At 43.3% G+C, this 15,292-nt stretch overlaps 1 protein-coding gene across 1 annotated transcript; it reads left to right on the forward strand.

The window, feature by feature from the left end:
* The first annotated feature begins 723 nt into the window (after window positions 1-723).
* LOC108382046 (uncharacterized) lies at window positions 724-5,763 on the forward strand. The gene is made up of 2 exons (XM_017638444.1): window positions 724-1,038; window positions 4,612-5,763. Exons 1-2 carry the CDS (start codon window positions 724-726, stop codon window positions 5,761-5,763), a joined length of 1,467 nt encoding a protein of 488 aa, XP_017493933.1.
* The last annotated feature ends 9,529 nt before the right edge of the window (window positions 5,764-15,292 follow it).

Genomic DNA, 15,292 nt, shown 5'->3' on the forward strand with positions numbered 1-15,292 from the left:
TATACTTTTTCCATTTCATTTACGGAGATGTTACGTATTTTTGCATTTCAAGTGAAGATATGCATATTGGTTAATTTTGGGTACTCCTTGTACCTTAGGGATACTCTTTGCATGAGTGCATGGAGCACCTAGTCGTGTTTTTGCTTTGTAGCTTAACACACGTACAAACATACACACATATGAGCGGCCGGCAAAGCGACGAAAACAAAAACAAAATCACATCGATTTGACTGCAACCCGTCGCTTGAATTCTATGCACTGACATATTTACGCACGTAGACTCCACGTCCGCACATAACCACACAGACGCGCATTGGCTAGCTTAACATACGTACATATCCATCGCGAGGGCAGGCACCTTGTCGTTGGTTCAGGTGCTTAGCTGAATCACTAACCAGTCGTCCTCTTCTGGTCTGAGGTAACGCGGATGTGAAAGCCTCCGCGCTGCCTTCCCTTCAGATTTAGGCCGCTGGAGAACAGTGACCCAGAACTGCCACCTCCTAATCCAAGGTTTTAAGCGACACCGTGCCTATTGGACTGTTTGCAGTCAGGAGGGTATAAACCGGCTGTATTATAACGGCGCGCTTCCGACACCGGGTCGCATCGTAGAGTAACGGTGGCCCTACCGCGACAAGGGGCACTGGCGCGGCGGACTTTGGAGATCCCCTACTAAACCTCAGACTGCTGAGCTCGCCTCGTCGAGCAGGCGGTCGTACGAAAAAGATGATTACAACAAACAAAAAAAACAGCAAAACAACAACAGCAACTATAGCAACAACCACGTCTACTACAACACCCGCGCCACCAGCGGCGGCGGGCACAATAGCACCAGCTGTAACAACAGCAAGAGCTATTACACGCACACCAGAAACGCCAAGCAGCAACACGCTAGAAGGCTCTAAGAGCGTCAGGCGCAAGAGCAGCTTCTTGGACCAGCTAACAGCAGAGGAAGCATCGCTGTTCATTGAGAATGCGAGGGATGACGAACATCCAGGCACCAGTGAAGAGGCCTCCTGTAGCAGGACACAGGGAAAAAAGGTACTTGCGCAAATCAAGATGTGTTAGATTTATATGATTCATCTGCCGAACTAGACCGGCCGGAACACCGGCCCGGCATTTCCCTTTTCAGGCACACAGAAAGAGCAATATCAGAGAGCAGCCTCCGTACCGAGGGTAGTCACCGCTTCAAAAGCCGGCATCGCTCAGGCATTCTGTCACCGGATACGTGGAAGAGTGGGCCCAATAAACAGGCACACTTACCTGCTGCAAAGCAGAGAAGCGGGCCACAGCGACAACAGCAGCACAGATCCGCACCTGGCGAATGGCGGAGAAGCGGGGAACCCCCAGGCTACAACAAAGGGGACGCAGTCAAGAGAGGGAGCAATCAAATTACTCCGCCTGAGCCACCAAGCACCAAACTGCAGCGGGATCAGCCACCTCCTCCGAATTCATGGCCTAGGAGCCTGGCTGGGCCGACCGGGCAAGGACAGGCGTAGGGGGGTGCCACCCAGCATTCCAGCTACTCGGATACCCTCAAAGGCATCCGGGTAGCGGAGCTGCCGTGTGAGTACCCTGCTGCTGCCTTGAGCTCAGAGGACCTAACCAAGCTCCAAGATGCCAACATGGACGAGGTCTTCAAAGGATGGTCGCACCCCCTGGCATTCTGGCTGGTGGAGAAGGCACCAGCACTTGAGGGTTGGAAGGAACCCGAGATGTATAGGAAGAGAGGGGACGATATCCCTCCAGTGCATAACATCACGGTGTTCCTCCCAAGGAGCGCCGACAAATGTGCCGAGTTTGCGCTGGGGCTACTAAAAGCACAGAACGAGGGTATCCCCACTTCTGCGTGGAAAGTAGTGTCCAGCACCACTGAAGATAACGAGCTCAGGCTATTCCTAGGCGTCAAGAGAGCTGACTTTAACGTGAACTATAGGTTCAACTTCGTCAAGGTGAGGGCGTGGCGACAAAAGGCGACAGGCAGCAAGGAGTCGGAGGCGCAGGAGACTCAAATCGACGCTGACGCCGGTTCCTCTGCTGCCCAAACGACCGAGTCGACCTCGGGCTTACCGGCTGAGCAGCCACTCCTCCCAGAGACACCAGCTCTTGCAAACACGACCGTGCCTACCGCCCCCACTACCTCAGCGGAATACGTGCCCTCCACGCAGGAGATGCTATGAGGCATCGACTTGAGGCGACTAGAGCTTGACAAGCGGAACGAGAGCGAACTACAGCTCTCCGACCTTGACGAGCCCTATCTATGAATCCGCGACACTTGGAAGTAGCCCAGGTCAACTTGCATCACGCGGTGGCTGCTTCGGTGGTCATCGCCAGCAGGTTCGCCACGGATGACCTGGGCATCCTACTGATCCAAGAGCCGTGGACTTACAGAGGCCAGGTGAGGGGCCTCAACCATAACAGGAAGAAGGTAATTTAGGACCTCTCCTTTCTCTCAGTAGGCTCGCCTTACTATTACCATCTGATGAAGCGGAGCCTCTCTCGTCACAGCTACAAATACATATGCCCACATATATATGCATTAGTATACTATATACATATGTACATATTACATAAGCCTAAAAAAACAGCGATAGTTTCTAGCCCCAAAAGAAAACGGTTTCGAAAAAAATAAAATAAAAGCATAAACACCTACTCGGGTGTAAAATTCCACAAATATTTGCCTTGCTCGAACCCGATATATATACCTACATTTATACATATATATTACCTAGTGCGGCAAAGTGTCGTATATACATACATTCCATAGTGCGCCCACTAAATAAAATAGTACATTTCTACACACATACTTAAGTACATAGATACGTATATCGCGATACAGTGTTTTCCATAAATAAAAATTAAAAATTGTATTGACGTGAGCATATACAAACAAAGCGGGTACAGTGGAACGATTCGACACTTGTTAACAATAAAATTAAAATTATTTTGATATCTCTCGGTTTTCTCGGTATTAAAAGCACACGTCTTTCTGAAGCTATTAAAGCCAAACCACTTAAAATCTTACTACTAGGTCATTTCGAATACTTTAATGCTACCTGCAACGCACGCGAACGCTCGTCCGAAATAGCTGGTTTATATATATATATATATATTGATTACATTTCGTGATTACAGTCATTTATATTACGCACTGCTTATAATTTATACATTTAAAAACTCTCTGAGGCGACCCACTTGGAATTGCATCATTCTCTGTGGAGTCGCTACACAGTTCAATCATTAACATTTTCTCACCCTCACTCGAATCCCTCTCTCGGACACTTTCAAAACGAAAAGTCATCCTGTTTAGTTTCAAGCATTTGTGCTTGCCCAAAACTCTCTCAGGTTCAAAAATTTTACCATCTCAGGTACAAGACTCAAGGCAAAGCCGGCCAAATTGTCAAGCAATTCGCCCTGAGTGACGATAATTTTAATTTGGCGTGGGAAGCTCTTAAATCTCGATATGAGAACAAAAGGAAACTTGTAGACAACTAAATACGAATCCTCATGAATTTAAAGCCAATTATAACAGAAAACAGTGAGGATGTACAGAGATTGCAGTCCTCTGTAAATGACTGCCTCCAAATCCTCCCCACCCAGCAAGTTTCGACTGAAAGCTGGGACCCAATCTTAATATATCTCGTTACTTCAAAGCTTCCTGAAAACACAGTATCCCTATAGGAACAGTCCCTTAGTTCCAGGAAGGATCTTCCCAACTGGTCTCAAATGAACCAATTCTTAACTACTAGGTACGAGGTGGTCGGATGGGTTGATCAGTGGCGTCCAGCCAAATCAAAACCCACCTCTCAAAATAATAACCACTTCTCTAGGCCACCTCCTTCTCATAACATACCCCATTTTAAACCAGCCCATTCACAAAACACCCATAATAAATCTCTGTCACAAATTCATTCTCATATGACAGAACAGCGAACAATGCACAAATGTCCAATGTGCAAAACTTCGACTCATTCGCTTTGGAGCGGCCTTAAATACAAAAAAATACCAATCGGGGATCGCAGACAATTTATTAAAGATCATAATATGTGTTTTAACTGTATCTCCCAGTGACACACAATTAAAGAGTGGCCAAGCACTCAGACTTGCTTTCACTGTAAAGAACGGCATAATTCAGTGCTACATGACAGCTAAGGCCCCACGCCGAATAAAAAACAGCATAGAGTCCAAAGGACTACCTTACAAGTAGGAATGACAACGTCCACAAAACAAACCCCGCACGCTCCAGACCAAACAAGTGAAGAGGAGCAACCTTCGAGCTCCCAAACAACAAGGGTACAATCATTTTACTCTGAAAATGAAAGCAAAGTCCTGCTCCCCACGGCGATAGTGCCATTAGAACACAGGGGCGAGATTTTCAAACAAAGAGCCCTCATTGATCAGGGGTTAGAAAGGAGCTTAATTTCCTCAAAAGCTCAACAGAAGCTAAGACTATCATGCCAAACCGCTAATTTCGAAATCTCGGGAATGGGCGGAAGTGGTTCAAACCTCGAACAAATTATGCTCCCTAGTCTTAGCGTCAGCGGATTTGACCACAAAAATAAAAGCTCAGGCAATTGTGTTACCGCAACTAACCAAATGCTACCCAAATTCCAGCCAACTCTGGAACAACAACAAAAATGGGCTCATCTCAAGCTAGCCGATCCTAACAGCCACTCCCCATCTCAAATTGACCTAGTCATTGGCAGTGACTTTATCCCTCAAATAATTCTCGAAGGCATTGAAAAACTCTCGAAGAACTTGTTAGCTCAAAACACGATATTTGGCTGGATACTGAGTGGTCAAATCCCCGAAAAGGTATCGTGCTTCTCAACTCAGGTAGAACAAATCTCGAATGAGCGCCTAGATTCCCAACTCCGAAGATTCCGGGAACTTGAAGAAGTTCCAAAACCCAAAATAGCCAATCCCGAACATGAAATGTGTGAAAATTTGTTCAAGTCTACAACCACAAGAGCTCCCGATGGTCGTTATGTGGTCCGGCTCCCTTTCAAACCAAGTTTTCTGGAAAAAATCGCTTTAGGCCAGTCTCGTACCTCAGATCTCCAACAATTTCTCAGCATGGAGAGAAGTCTTCTTAAAAAAACTGATCTTAAACCTCTTTACGACAACGTGTTAGAGGAATATGCAACCCTTAGCCATATGGAAGTAACAACTCCATATGAAAGCGCCTCAGGAGAAAAATTTTGGGCGTTCTATCTCCTTCACCATGCGGTGGTAAAACCCGAAAAGAAAACGGCAAAGTTAAGAGTCGTCTTCAATGCATCTAAGAAGTCAGGGTCAGGTTACTCTCTCAATGATGTCCTCTGTACAGGACCCACCCTCCAACCCGACCTGATGCTATTGATACTCAAATGGCGCACGTATAAGTTCGTTTTCAATAGCGATGTCGAGAAAATGTATCGTCAAATACTTCTACACGAAGGCGACCAAGATTATCAACAAATTGTATTTCGTTCAGAAACAAATAGTCCCATACACGATTACAAATTGAAAACCGTGACCTTCGGTGTGAACTGTGCGCCTTACATCACAATACGTACCCTGCACCAACTCGCATGGGTGCCAGGTCATAGAGACATACCTGGCAACTGTGCTGCGGACGAGCTGGCCCGGAAAGGAACCCAACTGTCTACCATCAGTACCGCTCGTAATGCGGGTACACCGCTATCTTCTTGTAAACTCTGGCTGCAGAATAACTTTATCGAACGGGCAAATGCAAAATGTCTGCAGAGCCCACGAGCAGGATAGCGATACACATAAGGCCTAGGTTAAATAAGCGTCGATCTTGGCCTCTCTTCAGTTTGGAGCGACCAATGCTCCGCCATGTTATTGGAATTCTCACCGGGCACTGCCTTATGCGGACACACGCTGCCAGGATGGGTCTGCAGCCAAACGATTACTTTCGTAGCTGCCGCGATGAAGAGGAAATCGAAAGCGTGGAGCATTACCTATGGCACTGTCCCGCTTTGGCAAGGGCTCGTTGACGCTCGCTCCTCCGCTATTCTTTTGAGTGTCTAGCTGAGCTGGATTCGGCCAGTATCTACGATTTTATTCGCTTCATCAGAGCAACAAATTGGTTCCATTTCTGAGGTAGGAGGAGGAGTCTCAAATATGGCATCACAATGGGCCCATGGAGGCCTAAGTGTGCCCTTTTCCTATATGGATGAGGGCGGCCAGGATAACCTAACCTAACATAGGACCTCTCTTGTAAGAGGCCCAGTGCCTGTGTAGTGCTTAAGGAAAATATTGATTATTTTTGCATTACAGAATTTTTAACACAGGACCTAGTCGCAGTGCAGACGTCGCTGTGCATTCGCGATAGGAACTTCGAGGTGGTTTTCGCTGTGGCCTACTTTCCGGGAAACAGCAGCTATTCCCCACCACAAGAGGTACAGAGGTTAGTGGTGTACTGCAGGAGGAGACGGCTCCACCTTATAGTGGGGTGCGATGCGAACGCGCACAATGTTGAATGGCGCAGCACGGACACAAACGGCAGAGGTGAGTGTTTCTTAGAGTACATTTTGAGCGAGGAACTTAGCATCCACAATGTTGGCCAAACACCGACATTTTTCACGAGGGCTAGGAAAGAGGTACTGGACATCACGCTTAGCAACAGATTGGCTAGTCCTCTGGTCACCCAGTGGGGGGTCTCCTCAGAACCATCACTATCGGACCACAGGCTTATTGAATTTGTGCTAGGAGTAAGAGGTCAGAACAAACCGAGCAATTAGGAACCCCAGGAAAACTGACTGGGAGCGGTACAGCGAAAATTTAAAGTCAAACTTGACTGAAATACAGTCCAAGAACAGGCACGATCATATGAGGTTAGAGAACACCGTTAACGACTTGAATGACGCGATTATGGATGTATTTCACTCCAGCTGCCCCGAGGCGAAACCAAAAGGGAAGATACAGCCCAAATGGTGGTCTCGAAAGCTATCGGTGCTCAAAAAGCATGTACGAGACCTTTTTAATAGGGCAAAGCGTACAGGGCTTTGGGCGGTGTATTCAGTCAGTTTAACTAATTACAGTAAAGAGATCAGAAAGGCCAAACGGGGCAGCTTCAGTAAATTCTATCACATCGACTCCTGCAGCCGCTAGACTGCATAAGGCCTTGGCGAGGGATCATACTGACACAAGACTAGCAATCCGGCTAGCTAATGATACCTACTCAGGAAACAATAAAGAGAGGGCGCTTGCCCTGCTCTCGGCCCACTGCCCGGATGCCACTCCGACCTCGGGGGAGGTACCATGCCAACGGACTAGGCCATCCCCAGCAGACTGGAAGCTGGCTAGAAGTCTATTCACCCACCGATCGGTCTGTTGGGCTTTGGACTCCTAGCCTCGGGGATGTGGACGAGGGCTCGGATTATATTTATCCCGAAGATAGGTAAGAGGGATTACTCTCTCGCTAAATCCTTCAGGCCGATAAGTCTAACCTCCTTTTTGCTAAAAGCAAGGAGAAGGTAATCGACCATGAAATCAGGAACAACACACTTAATGTGGCGTCTTTACACCCTGACCAACATGCCTACAGAGTGGCAAGGACCCTGCACTATACGCCCTGTCCACGGAAATGCAAGGTGCTCTTGAGTGTGGGGAGACAGTATTCTGTGCCTTCATCGACATTGAGGGGGCGTTTGACAGCACCTCTCACGGTAGTGTCGACCGGGCGCTTGAAAAACGTCATGTGCAGGCAACCATCCGCAGGTGGATAGTCAGGTTACTGAACACGAGGATAGCTGAAACCGGCATCGGGGATGGCGTTATACAGCTACAAACTGCAAGAAGTTGCCCACAGGGAGGAGTTTTATCCCCTCTTTTGTGGAGCTTAATTGTGGATGAACTTCTACGGACTTTCACTGACAATGGCATCCGCTATCAAGGCTGTGCGGATGACATTCTAAGGGGACTAAACCTAGCAAGAGGCTGGTGCTTGAGTATGGGCCTGAGCATCAACCTCTCCAAAACCGTTATCGTCCCCTTTTATAGAAGAAGAAGAAAACTCCCAGGTATGACGAACATCACTTTGAATGGGGTCGCAGTCAACGTCGCCCCAAAAGTCAAGTACCTAGGATTAATACTAAATTCCAGACTTCTGTGGAAGGCGCATGTAGACGCGATCACTTCCATAGCCACGAGGGCACTAATGGAATGCAAACATCTGGCAGGGAAGTCTTGGGGCTGTAGTCCCAAGATCCTGAGATGGATGTATACCATGATAGTTAGACCAATAGTTACTTATGGGGCAGTAGCGTGGGTCTCGAGAACCACCCTTGCAACGGCTTCAACGTCTGGCGTGTGTATGCATCACGGGGGCAATGCGAACATGCCCGACGGCGGCGCTGGAGGTGATGCTCGAGCCGCTGCACCTTACCATAGAACAGGCAGCAAAGCGAACTCTATTAAACTTCGCAAGAGAATGCTTTAGTAGAGGTAAAGTCCTACCATAAAGGAACAGAGACAAGCTAGGCTCCCAAATTCCATTAGCGCTGCTCCCCAGAGACGACAGGCCAAATTTAGTTAACTTTGACAGGAAATTCAAAATAGTGCTTTGCACCAAGTTGACTTGGAGCACCTCTCTTATGGAGAGGCAGATACAAGCGAGCTCAATGCAATGGTATAAAGATGGCTCCAAAACTCCCGACGGTATTGGGGCAGGCGTCCACGGTCCAATGCTAAAGCTTTCGGTACCCGTAGTATCTTTCAAGCGAAAGGCAGCACTCAAGGCACTCTCATCAAGCTCAACGCCCTGGCGGAGTACATCGACATCCAATTAATTTGGGTGCCAGGTCACGTAGGAGTTGTCGGCAATGAGGAAGCGGACCGACTAGCTAGGACGGCAGCCGCCCCGTCGCCTATAGGGCCTGAGCCCTTCATAGCGATTAGTCCTAGTACAATCAAGGAAGAGCTCAGGAAGGAGAGGAACACAGTAAGGAATCAGCACTGGCGTAAAATGGTAGGCCTACGCCAGGCTAAGAGCCTACTGGGAGGTTACAACCTTACAGGGTATAGAGCAATAATAAACCTCCCCATAAAGAGGATAAGGATATTGGCAGGCTTTCTGACGGGTCACTGCAGACTGAAAGGTCACCTGCACAAGTTGGGGATCTGGTCTAACGACCTATGTCGGTTCTGCGATGTGACTGAGGAGACCCCCCTGCAACTGCTTCGCGAATGCGAATGCGAGGCAGATGCTAGAAGACGGGAGAGACACCTAGGCCAACACTGGCCAAGTGAGAAAGTCATACAATCGCTAACCCCCGGAGATCTCCTTAAATTTTTGGGTTCTCTGGGATTAGATGAGGTACTCTAAACAGTCGAGGGCACAATATATCCTCTGGTCACAGTGCATACCTCTACTTAATCTATCTATCTATCTATACGTACATATGTATGTACATACATACGTATGGCTGCATTGTGGCGCCGCCGGCAAGGCGACAATAAAAGCGAAGAAAACAAAAACAAAATCACTGCAATTTGACTTCGAGACTTCGCTGAAATTCTATGAGACATACATACATAACTACACACTTAATGGCAAATAACATACAAAAGCCTATTGTTTTTGCTGTTGTTGTCACTTTTTTCGTTTCAACGAGTTTCAAATCACTCCCGCCGCTAAAGAAGTTTTCGCTTCAAAAAAAACTCATGAAGTTCTTATTTATAGTAAAATTTTTTGATTTTACATATTTCGAAGGAAACGATGGATTCTATAGCATTTGCAATTATAGCAGTGGAGTAAGAGCACGCTATGGTAACGATTTCACAAAGATAAGCGGAGATGTCGGGCATAGTAACCATGGGCGCATCTCTATCACTTCTGGTTGAATTGTTGAACCACAAGCCAGAACTTCTCCTATGCCTGAAGAACTGGTTCCCAATCCAGTTAATGCAATAACAGCTTATTTCAAGCCATTAAAAACATGCACTTTGTTATATCCACCACCTGTTGCGCTTGCTTTTGCCTTCGTCCGCGCTTAACGACTATAAAGGCTCTGTTATGCATACTTGGCATTGCATGCACTGCTATACCATTTTTACGTAGAAATCAAAAACCAACAGACTTTTACGTATGTAATGCTGTGCGTTGGGTAACCGCTTACAAGCGAAGCTCATTTAACAGATTCCTTATGTGACAACTCTCAAGCAATGCCAAGTATGCATAACGGAGCCTTAACCCTTACTAAAAGCTGATTTTCACTATGTCAAATTCAGTGGCATTTGTCGTCAAATAAGTGAAAACACATTGTCAAATGGGATTAGAAAGCGGTGTATCGATTGATTTGGATCAGGACAGGTCTTTAGTCGGGCACATGTGCTGCTAAATCGGCTATCTCTCTGTTTTTGGCCCATAATATCATCGGTAAAGGTAAGTTTTAAGTAAAATCCTCCTTTCTGTGTTGCCGGAGAAGAGGGGCTTCCGCTTGTCAAGGATATACAACATTTCTTGTGCATATCACTCGGGCTACGCCATCCACAGTATTTTTGGGCAGAACCCACATCGACATTTGCAAAAAAGTGCATAGTGCAAACCGAATTTATTAATAAACTAATGGTCGGATATTTTAAACATTTATTTTAAATAAGAATTTAATCTTTGATTACACGTATATGTTAAGGTTTTTGCATTCGGGTTATGGTATTGGACACAACAACCGAAAATCATTGTACAAATAACTAAACCGGACCCAAGTTTCTCGATAAGGGGCAACAAAGATTGTTTTTTGTTCGTTTATATAAAGAAGGGGATAAAAATATACGTGTATGCTAAAGGAAAATTTATCTTTTACAAAGAACACCACTAATATTACCTGCAAACACATCGATTTACATCTTTTTGCTTAATTTTTATCTTGCTTCCGACACAGAATTGTTTTCGTACAAAATTATGCAAAAAAAACTGTCAATTTCTTACTCGTTCGTTTTTAGGCATGCCGTTGTTACGAATTTCGAAAGTTCCATACCATTTCTACGATTCGTAGCAAAATCCGAATACGAAAGTGTTGCAGAATAGGCGTGATAATTGTAAAAACTTTTATCTTCTCTAACGCGCTGCTTTTTAAAAAAAGTTTGCATTTCCAATCCGTAGTTGCGATAAATTGTTCATACAACTTTATTCGCAACATTGGCACTTCGCCAAAAATGCCACTTTGCGACGTTTTATGAATCGCACTAATATTTTAATATGCTTATAAACATTTAAAAATTGTGGCCACTTCCGTACCTTCCGAAAATTTTATTCAAGAGGCTTCTCAAAGGACAGAAAACAATTGAGATTTATAACCTTTTAAATCAATTAATACATTTCACTGTGAGTTATACACTTATCGAAGTTACGATTGTTTCATTTTCTTGTTGTATATTTTTATTTGAAAGAAACTGCTGATATTTTCATTCAATGCATCGAAAATATCGATATTTTTATACAATACATCGATATCTATCGATGCTATATTTCGATGTATCGAATCGAAAAAAACATCGATGTATTTTTTTGACTTGCATCCCTACGCGTTACTACTTACTTACGCTACGCGCACACTGCAGCCGGCATCGGGCGAACTGTGCTCGGCCGTTGACATCCGTCAGTGACGATAAATTCAAACATGTTTGTTTTTCTCGTCCGATGTCAGGTGAAGAGTACCAAAATGAACTGCGAAAAATTAACTTATTGGGTGTAAAAACAGAAAAAATTAAATATAAAATCATATGTTTAGAGTATGTCAATTAAAATGTATCAAAATATTTCACTGCATACAAAATTGTAATGAAAACTAGATTTGTGTGTACAATTTTGTAAGCAGTGAAATATTTTGACACATTTTAATCTGGTTAAGTGTGCGCATCAGTTCGGACGGTCCAATTGTTCGGCAGAAATCGGTTGGCCTATCAGATGAAATGTACGCCTAGCGTTAGGGTTTACATCGGACAATACTGTCATGACAATAGCAATACATGCCCACTTTTCCCTAATACTGCCATACCTAAACAAAAGCGCTGTGCGGAGCGGTTTCAGACGCCTAGCGTTAGCGCCGAAGCGCCATACCTTAACAAAAGCGTCAACGCTACGTCAAATGCAGAACTAACACCAACAATAAGCATAGTCTTGTTTGTGTGTAACACGAAAATGACAGTTTCGCCGTTTTCTGCAGCCAACTTCAATACCTAACGCCCTGTCAAAATAGGATTTTCCAACCGCTCAGCGTTGAGGCCGCGTTGTTTCGGTATGCTTCATACAAATTGTATGGGCATGAGAATTTTTTGACAGCCAGACAACGCTGACGCTTTTGTTTAGGTATGGCAGATTCTTGCATACTTGTCCAATTGTCTCAATCACTGTCTTGACAATTTTGAAGACAGTAAATCGGACAGTGATTTGACGTATGCAGACAATAATTTTGACGTCTTGTGCAAGAAAGAAGAGAAATTCTCACCAAAAGAACTATAATAACTGAAAAGACGTTGATGTATATGTAACTTTGTCTCTTCTTTATTATTTTTTTTAAGTTTTTTTGCATAAATAGCTCGCGTATTTCTGCAACTTATAACTCAACGTTCGCGTTCGACATTTTGCTCAAAATGAATTGTCTTAACTATTGTCAGGGCGCCTACATCACGGAGACAGTTATCAGCGTTTTTGACAACTAATACGTATTTCTTCATTGTCTTGACAGCCTTGTCTAATGTAAACGCGCCGTTAGTATTAGAAGTGTTAGGGCCGGTTGTTCAATGTCTGGTTATCACTACCACTACACTATCGACGATTTCGACATCATGCATGTAACATGTGATCGATAAAGCAGTAGTTGTGCTTAACCGGAGCTTCTACCTCCGATTTGTGCTAATCAGACATTGAACAACCGGCCCTTAAACTGTCTCTCGTTTAGGGCACATTATAAATAATATGGGTCTTCCCCAAGAATGATAGAATACAAGATTGCGCCCATCAGAGAGGATTTTAGAGAATAACTTTTGTGTGACGTTACACCGGTGCAATTGCGAGAGAATTGCCAAAACGCGAGCAAGAATGAAAGAATAAGACACAATTTTGCAAGTAAAACGTAACCTAGTTGCACAAGTGTGACGTCATACAAACAACGACTTTGTCGAATTCACTGAGAGCGGAATAGCGGCACCGAGATGGGCGCCACCTTTGTTCTCTACATCGTGGGTTTTCCCTTAATCGCCACCGACTCGTTATCGGTTATGCTTAATGAAAATCAAAAAATTTGATATTTAAATTGGATGACTGTTTATTTTACCGTCTCGCGATATGCTGGACAAAAAACAAGCTCACTTGCATTAGTTGCGTTCCAGATGCTTCACGATTTGCAGGTTTTTACAGGAAGTCGTTCCAGGTGGCCACCTCCCATAAGGTTTATTAATGGGGAAAACAGCTGTTCCTGCAAATCGTGAATTTCGTGAATATCGTGAAGCATCTGGAACGCAACTATTGTGACCGTTTTGATAGAAAGGGATCAAAAGTGATACATTTTACAATGAATTTTGGAGGGATACTTCTTTTTAAATTTTGATAATTTTCCAATCGTGTAAAAAATTCCCGTAGAAGTCAAAAAACTTGCCAGAGATGTTTACAATTTCTTCGCACATAGTGCTAAAAGGGTGCATGATTTTCCGAGTTTCAAAACTACGTTGGTTTTAAAAATAATAAAATTTTTCGAGTGTCAAACGTTCGCTGGTTATCGTCGAAGCAAGCTGTTGATCATTTACTGTCCCAGTGGAGCGCGTTGCAATTACTTTCATATATTGTTGCGATGACGGTGTGAACCAAGCGCGAGCTATTGCTGAAAAAATTGATTCCGCACCAATCAAAATTTATTCAGCCCTATTCTGCATTTCGATTACGTTCCCGCATTCCGATCCGCAACAAAAACATTTGGTATTCTGAGTTACGATCGAATCGAAAGAAGAAGAGGAAGAGCGAAGAAATCTTCGAAATCAGCTGGTTGCCTAGGAATGTGTGAAATCAAAACAAAACAAAAGAAATATATACCACCAAACTATAGCAGCTTATGAAGTTAAAGTTTGTAAATATTTTAAAATAACTAAATACATCAAACATCATTGTAATTTAAAAATAAAATTTCGTTTGTTCTTAATTTAAGTAAAAGTTAAAGTTAGTAAAAATGAGTGCAATAATAAAAACATCTTTTTTTAAGTAACTCCACTTTTTATGTATGTGTGTATATATCTCTATTAATTTTATATAAAAAGAACAAATTGTATTCAGTGCATTTCGCAGTCTTATTTATAGATAATGAAAACAAAAACGCCTGGACTTCCTCTTTGAAAACCTCGCGCAATATCCCTTTTGGTTTCGATTATTTTAGCCAATTTTTCGTATTGCATGTATTGCTGCTCGCGAAAACATAGAATTTCGTTTGTTCTTAATTTAAGTAAAAGTTAAAGTTAGTAAAAATGAGTGCAATAATAAAAACATCTTTTTTTAAGTAACTCCACTTTTTATGTATGTGTGTATATATCTCTATTAATTTTATATAAAAAGAACAAATTGTATTCAGTGCATTTCGCAGTCTTATTTATAGATAATGAAAACAAAAACGCCTGGACTTCCTCTTTGAAAACCTCGCGCAATATCCCTTTTGGTTTCGATTATTTTAGCCAATTTTTCGTATTGCATGTATTGCTGCTCGCGAAAACATAGAATTTCGTTTGTTCTTAATTTAAGTAAAAGTTAAAGTTAGTAAAAATGAGTGCAATAATAAAAACATCTTTTTTTAAGTAACTCCACTTTTTATGTATGTGTGTATATATCTCTATTAATTTTATATAAAAAGAACAAATTGTATTCAGTGCATTTCGCAGTCTTATTTATAGATAATGAAAACAAAAACGCCTGGACTTCCTCTTTGAAAACCTCGCGCAATATCCCTTTTGGTTTCGATTATTTTAGCCAATTTTTCGTATTGCACGTATTGCTGCTCGCGAAAACATAGAAATCGAGAAAATTCATTTATGATGACTTTTACAATCATGCACAGTATATTTCACTTAATTTTTTTTTATAAAATTGTATTATTTTAACCCACGAAAATAACAACCAAATTCGCAACTTAGAAAAACGGAACTACGATCGAAATGTAGAATAGGTATAGTCGTAAATTTCGAAGATTGATCGAAAGGAAACGGAACGCAGAATACCAAAGTTGCCAAACGGAGAAAATTTCGATTCGAATCGAAATGCAGAATAGGGCTGACTATTTATTCCTGTCAAATATTTTAGATATGG

Source organism: Rhagoletis zephyria, unplaced genomic scaffold, assembly GCF_001687245.7.
Source record: "Rhagoletis zephyria isolate East Lansing unplaced genomic scaffold, Rhagoletis_zephyria_1.1 Rzeph_scaffold_00143, whole genome shotgun sequence".
In the NCBI taxonomy this organism is placed as follows: Eukaryota; Metazoa; Arthropoda; class Insecta; order Diptera; family Tephritidae; genus Rhagoletis; species Rhagoletis zephyria.

What these genes read in the sequence shown, in the direction of transcription:
- LOC108382046 (XM_017638444.1), top strand. Translation starts at nt 724, where the DNA reads ATGATTACAACAAACAAAAAAAACAGCAAAACAACAACAGCAACTATA. An exon ending in GCAGGACACAGGGAAAAAAG is followed by an intron (nt 1,039 to 4,611) that starts GTACTTGCGCAA and finishes CCCAAATTCCAG; the next exon opens with CCAACTCTGGAACAACAACA.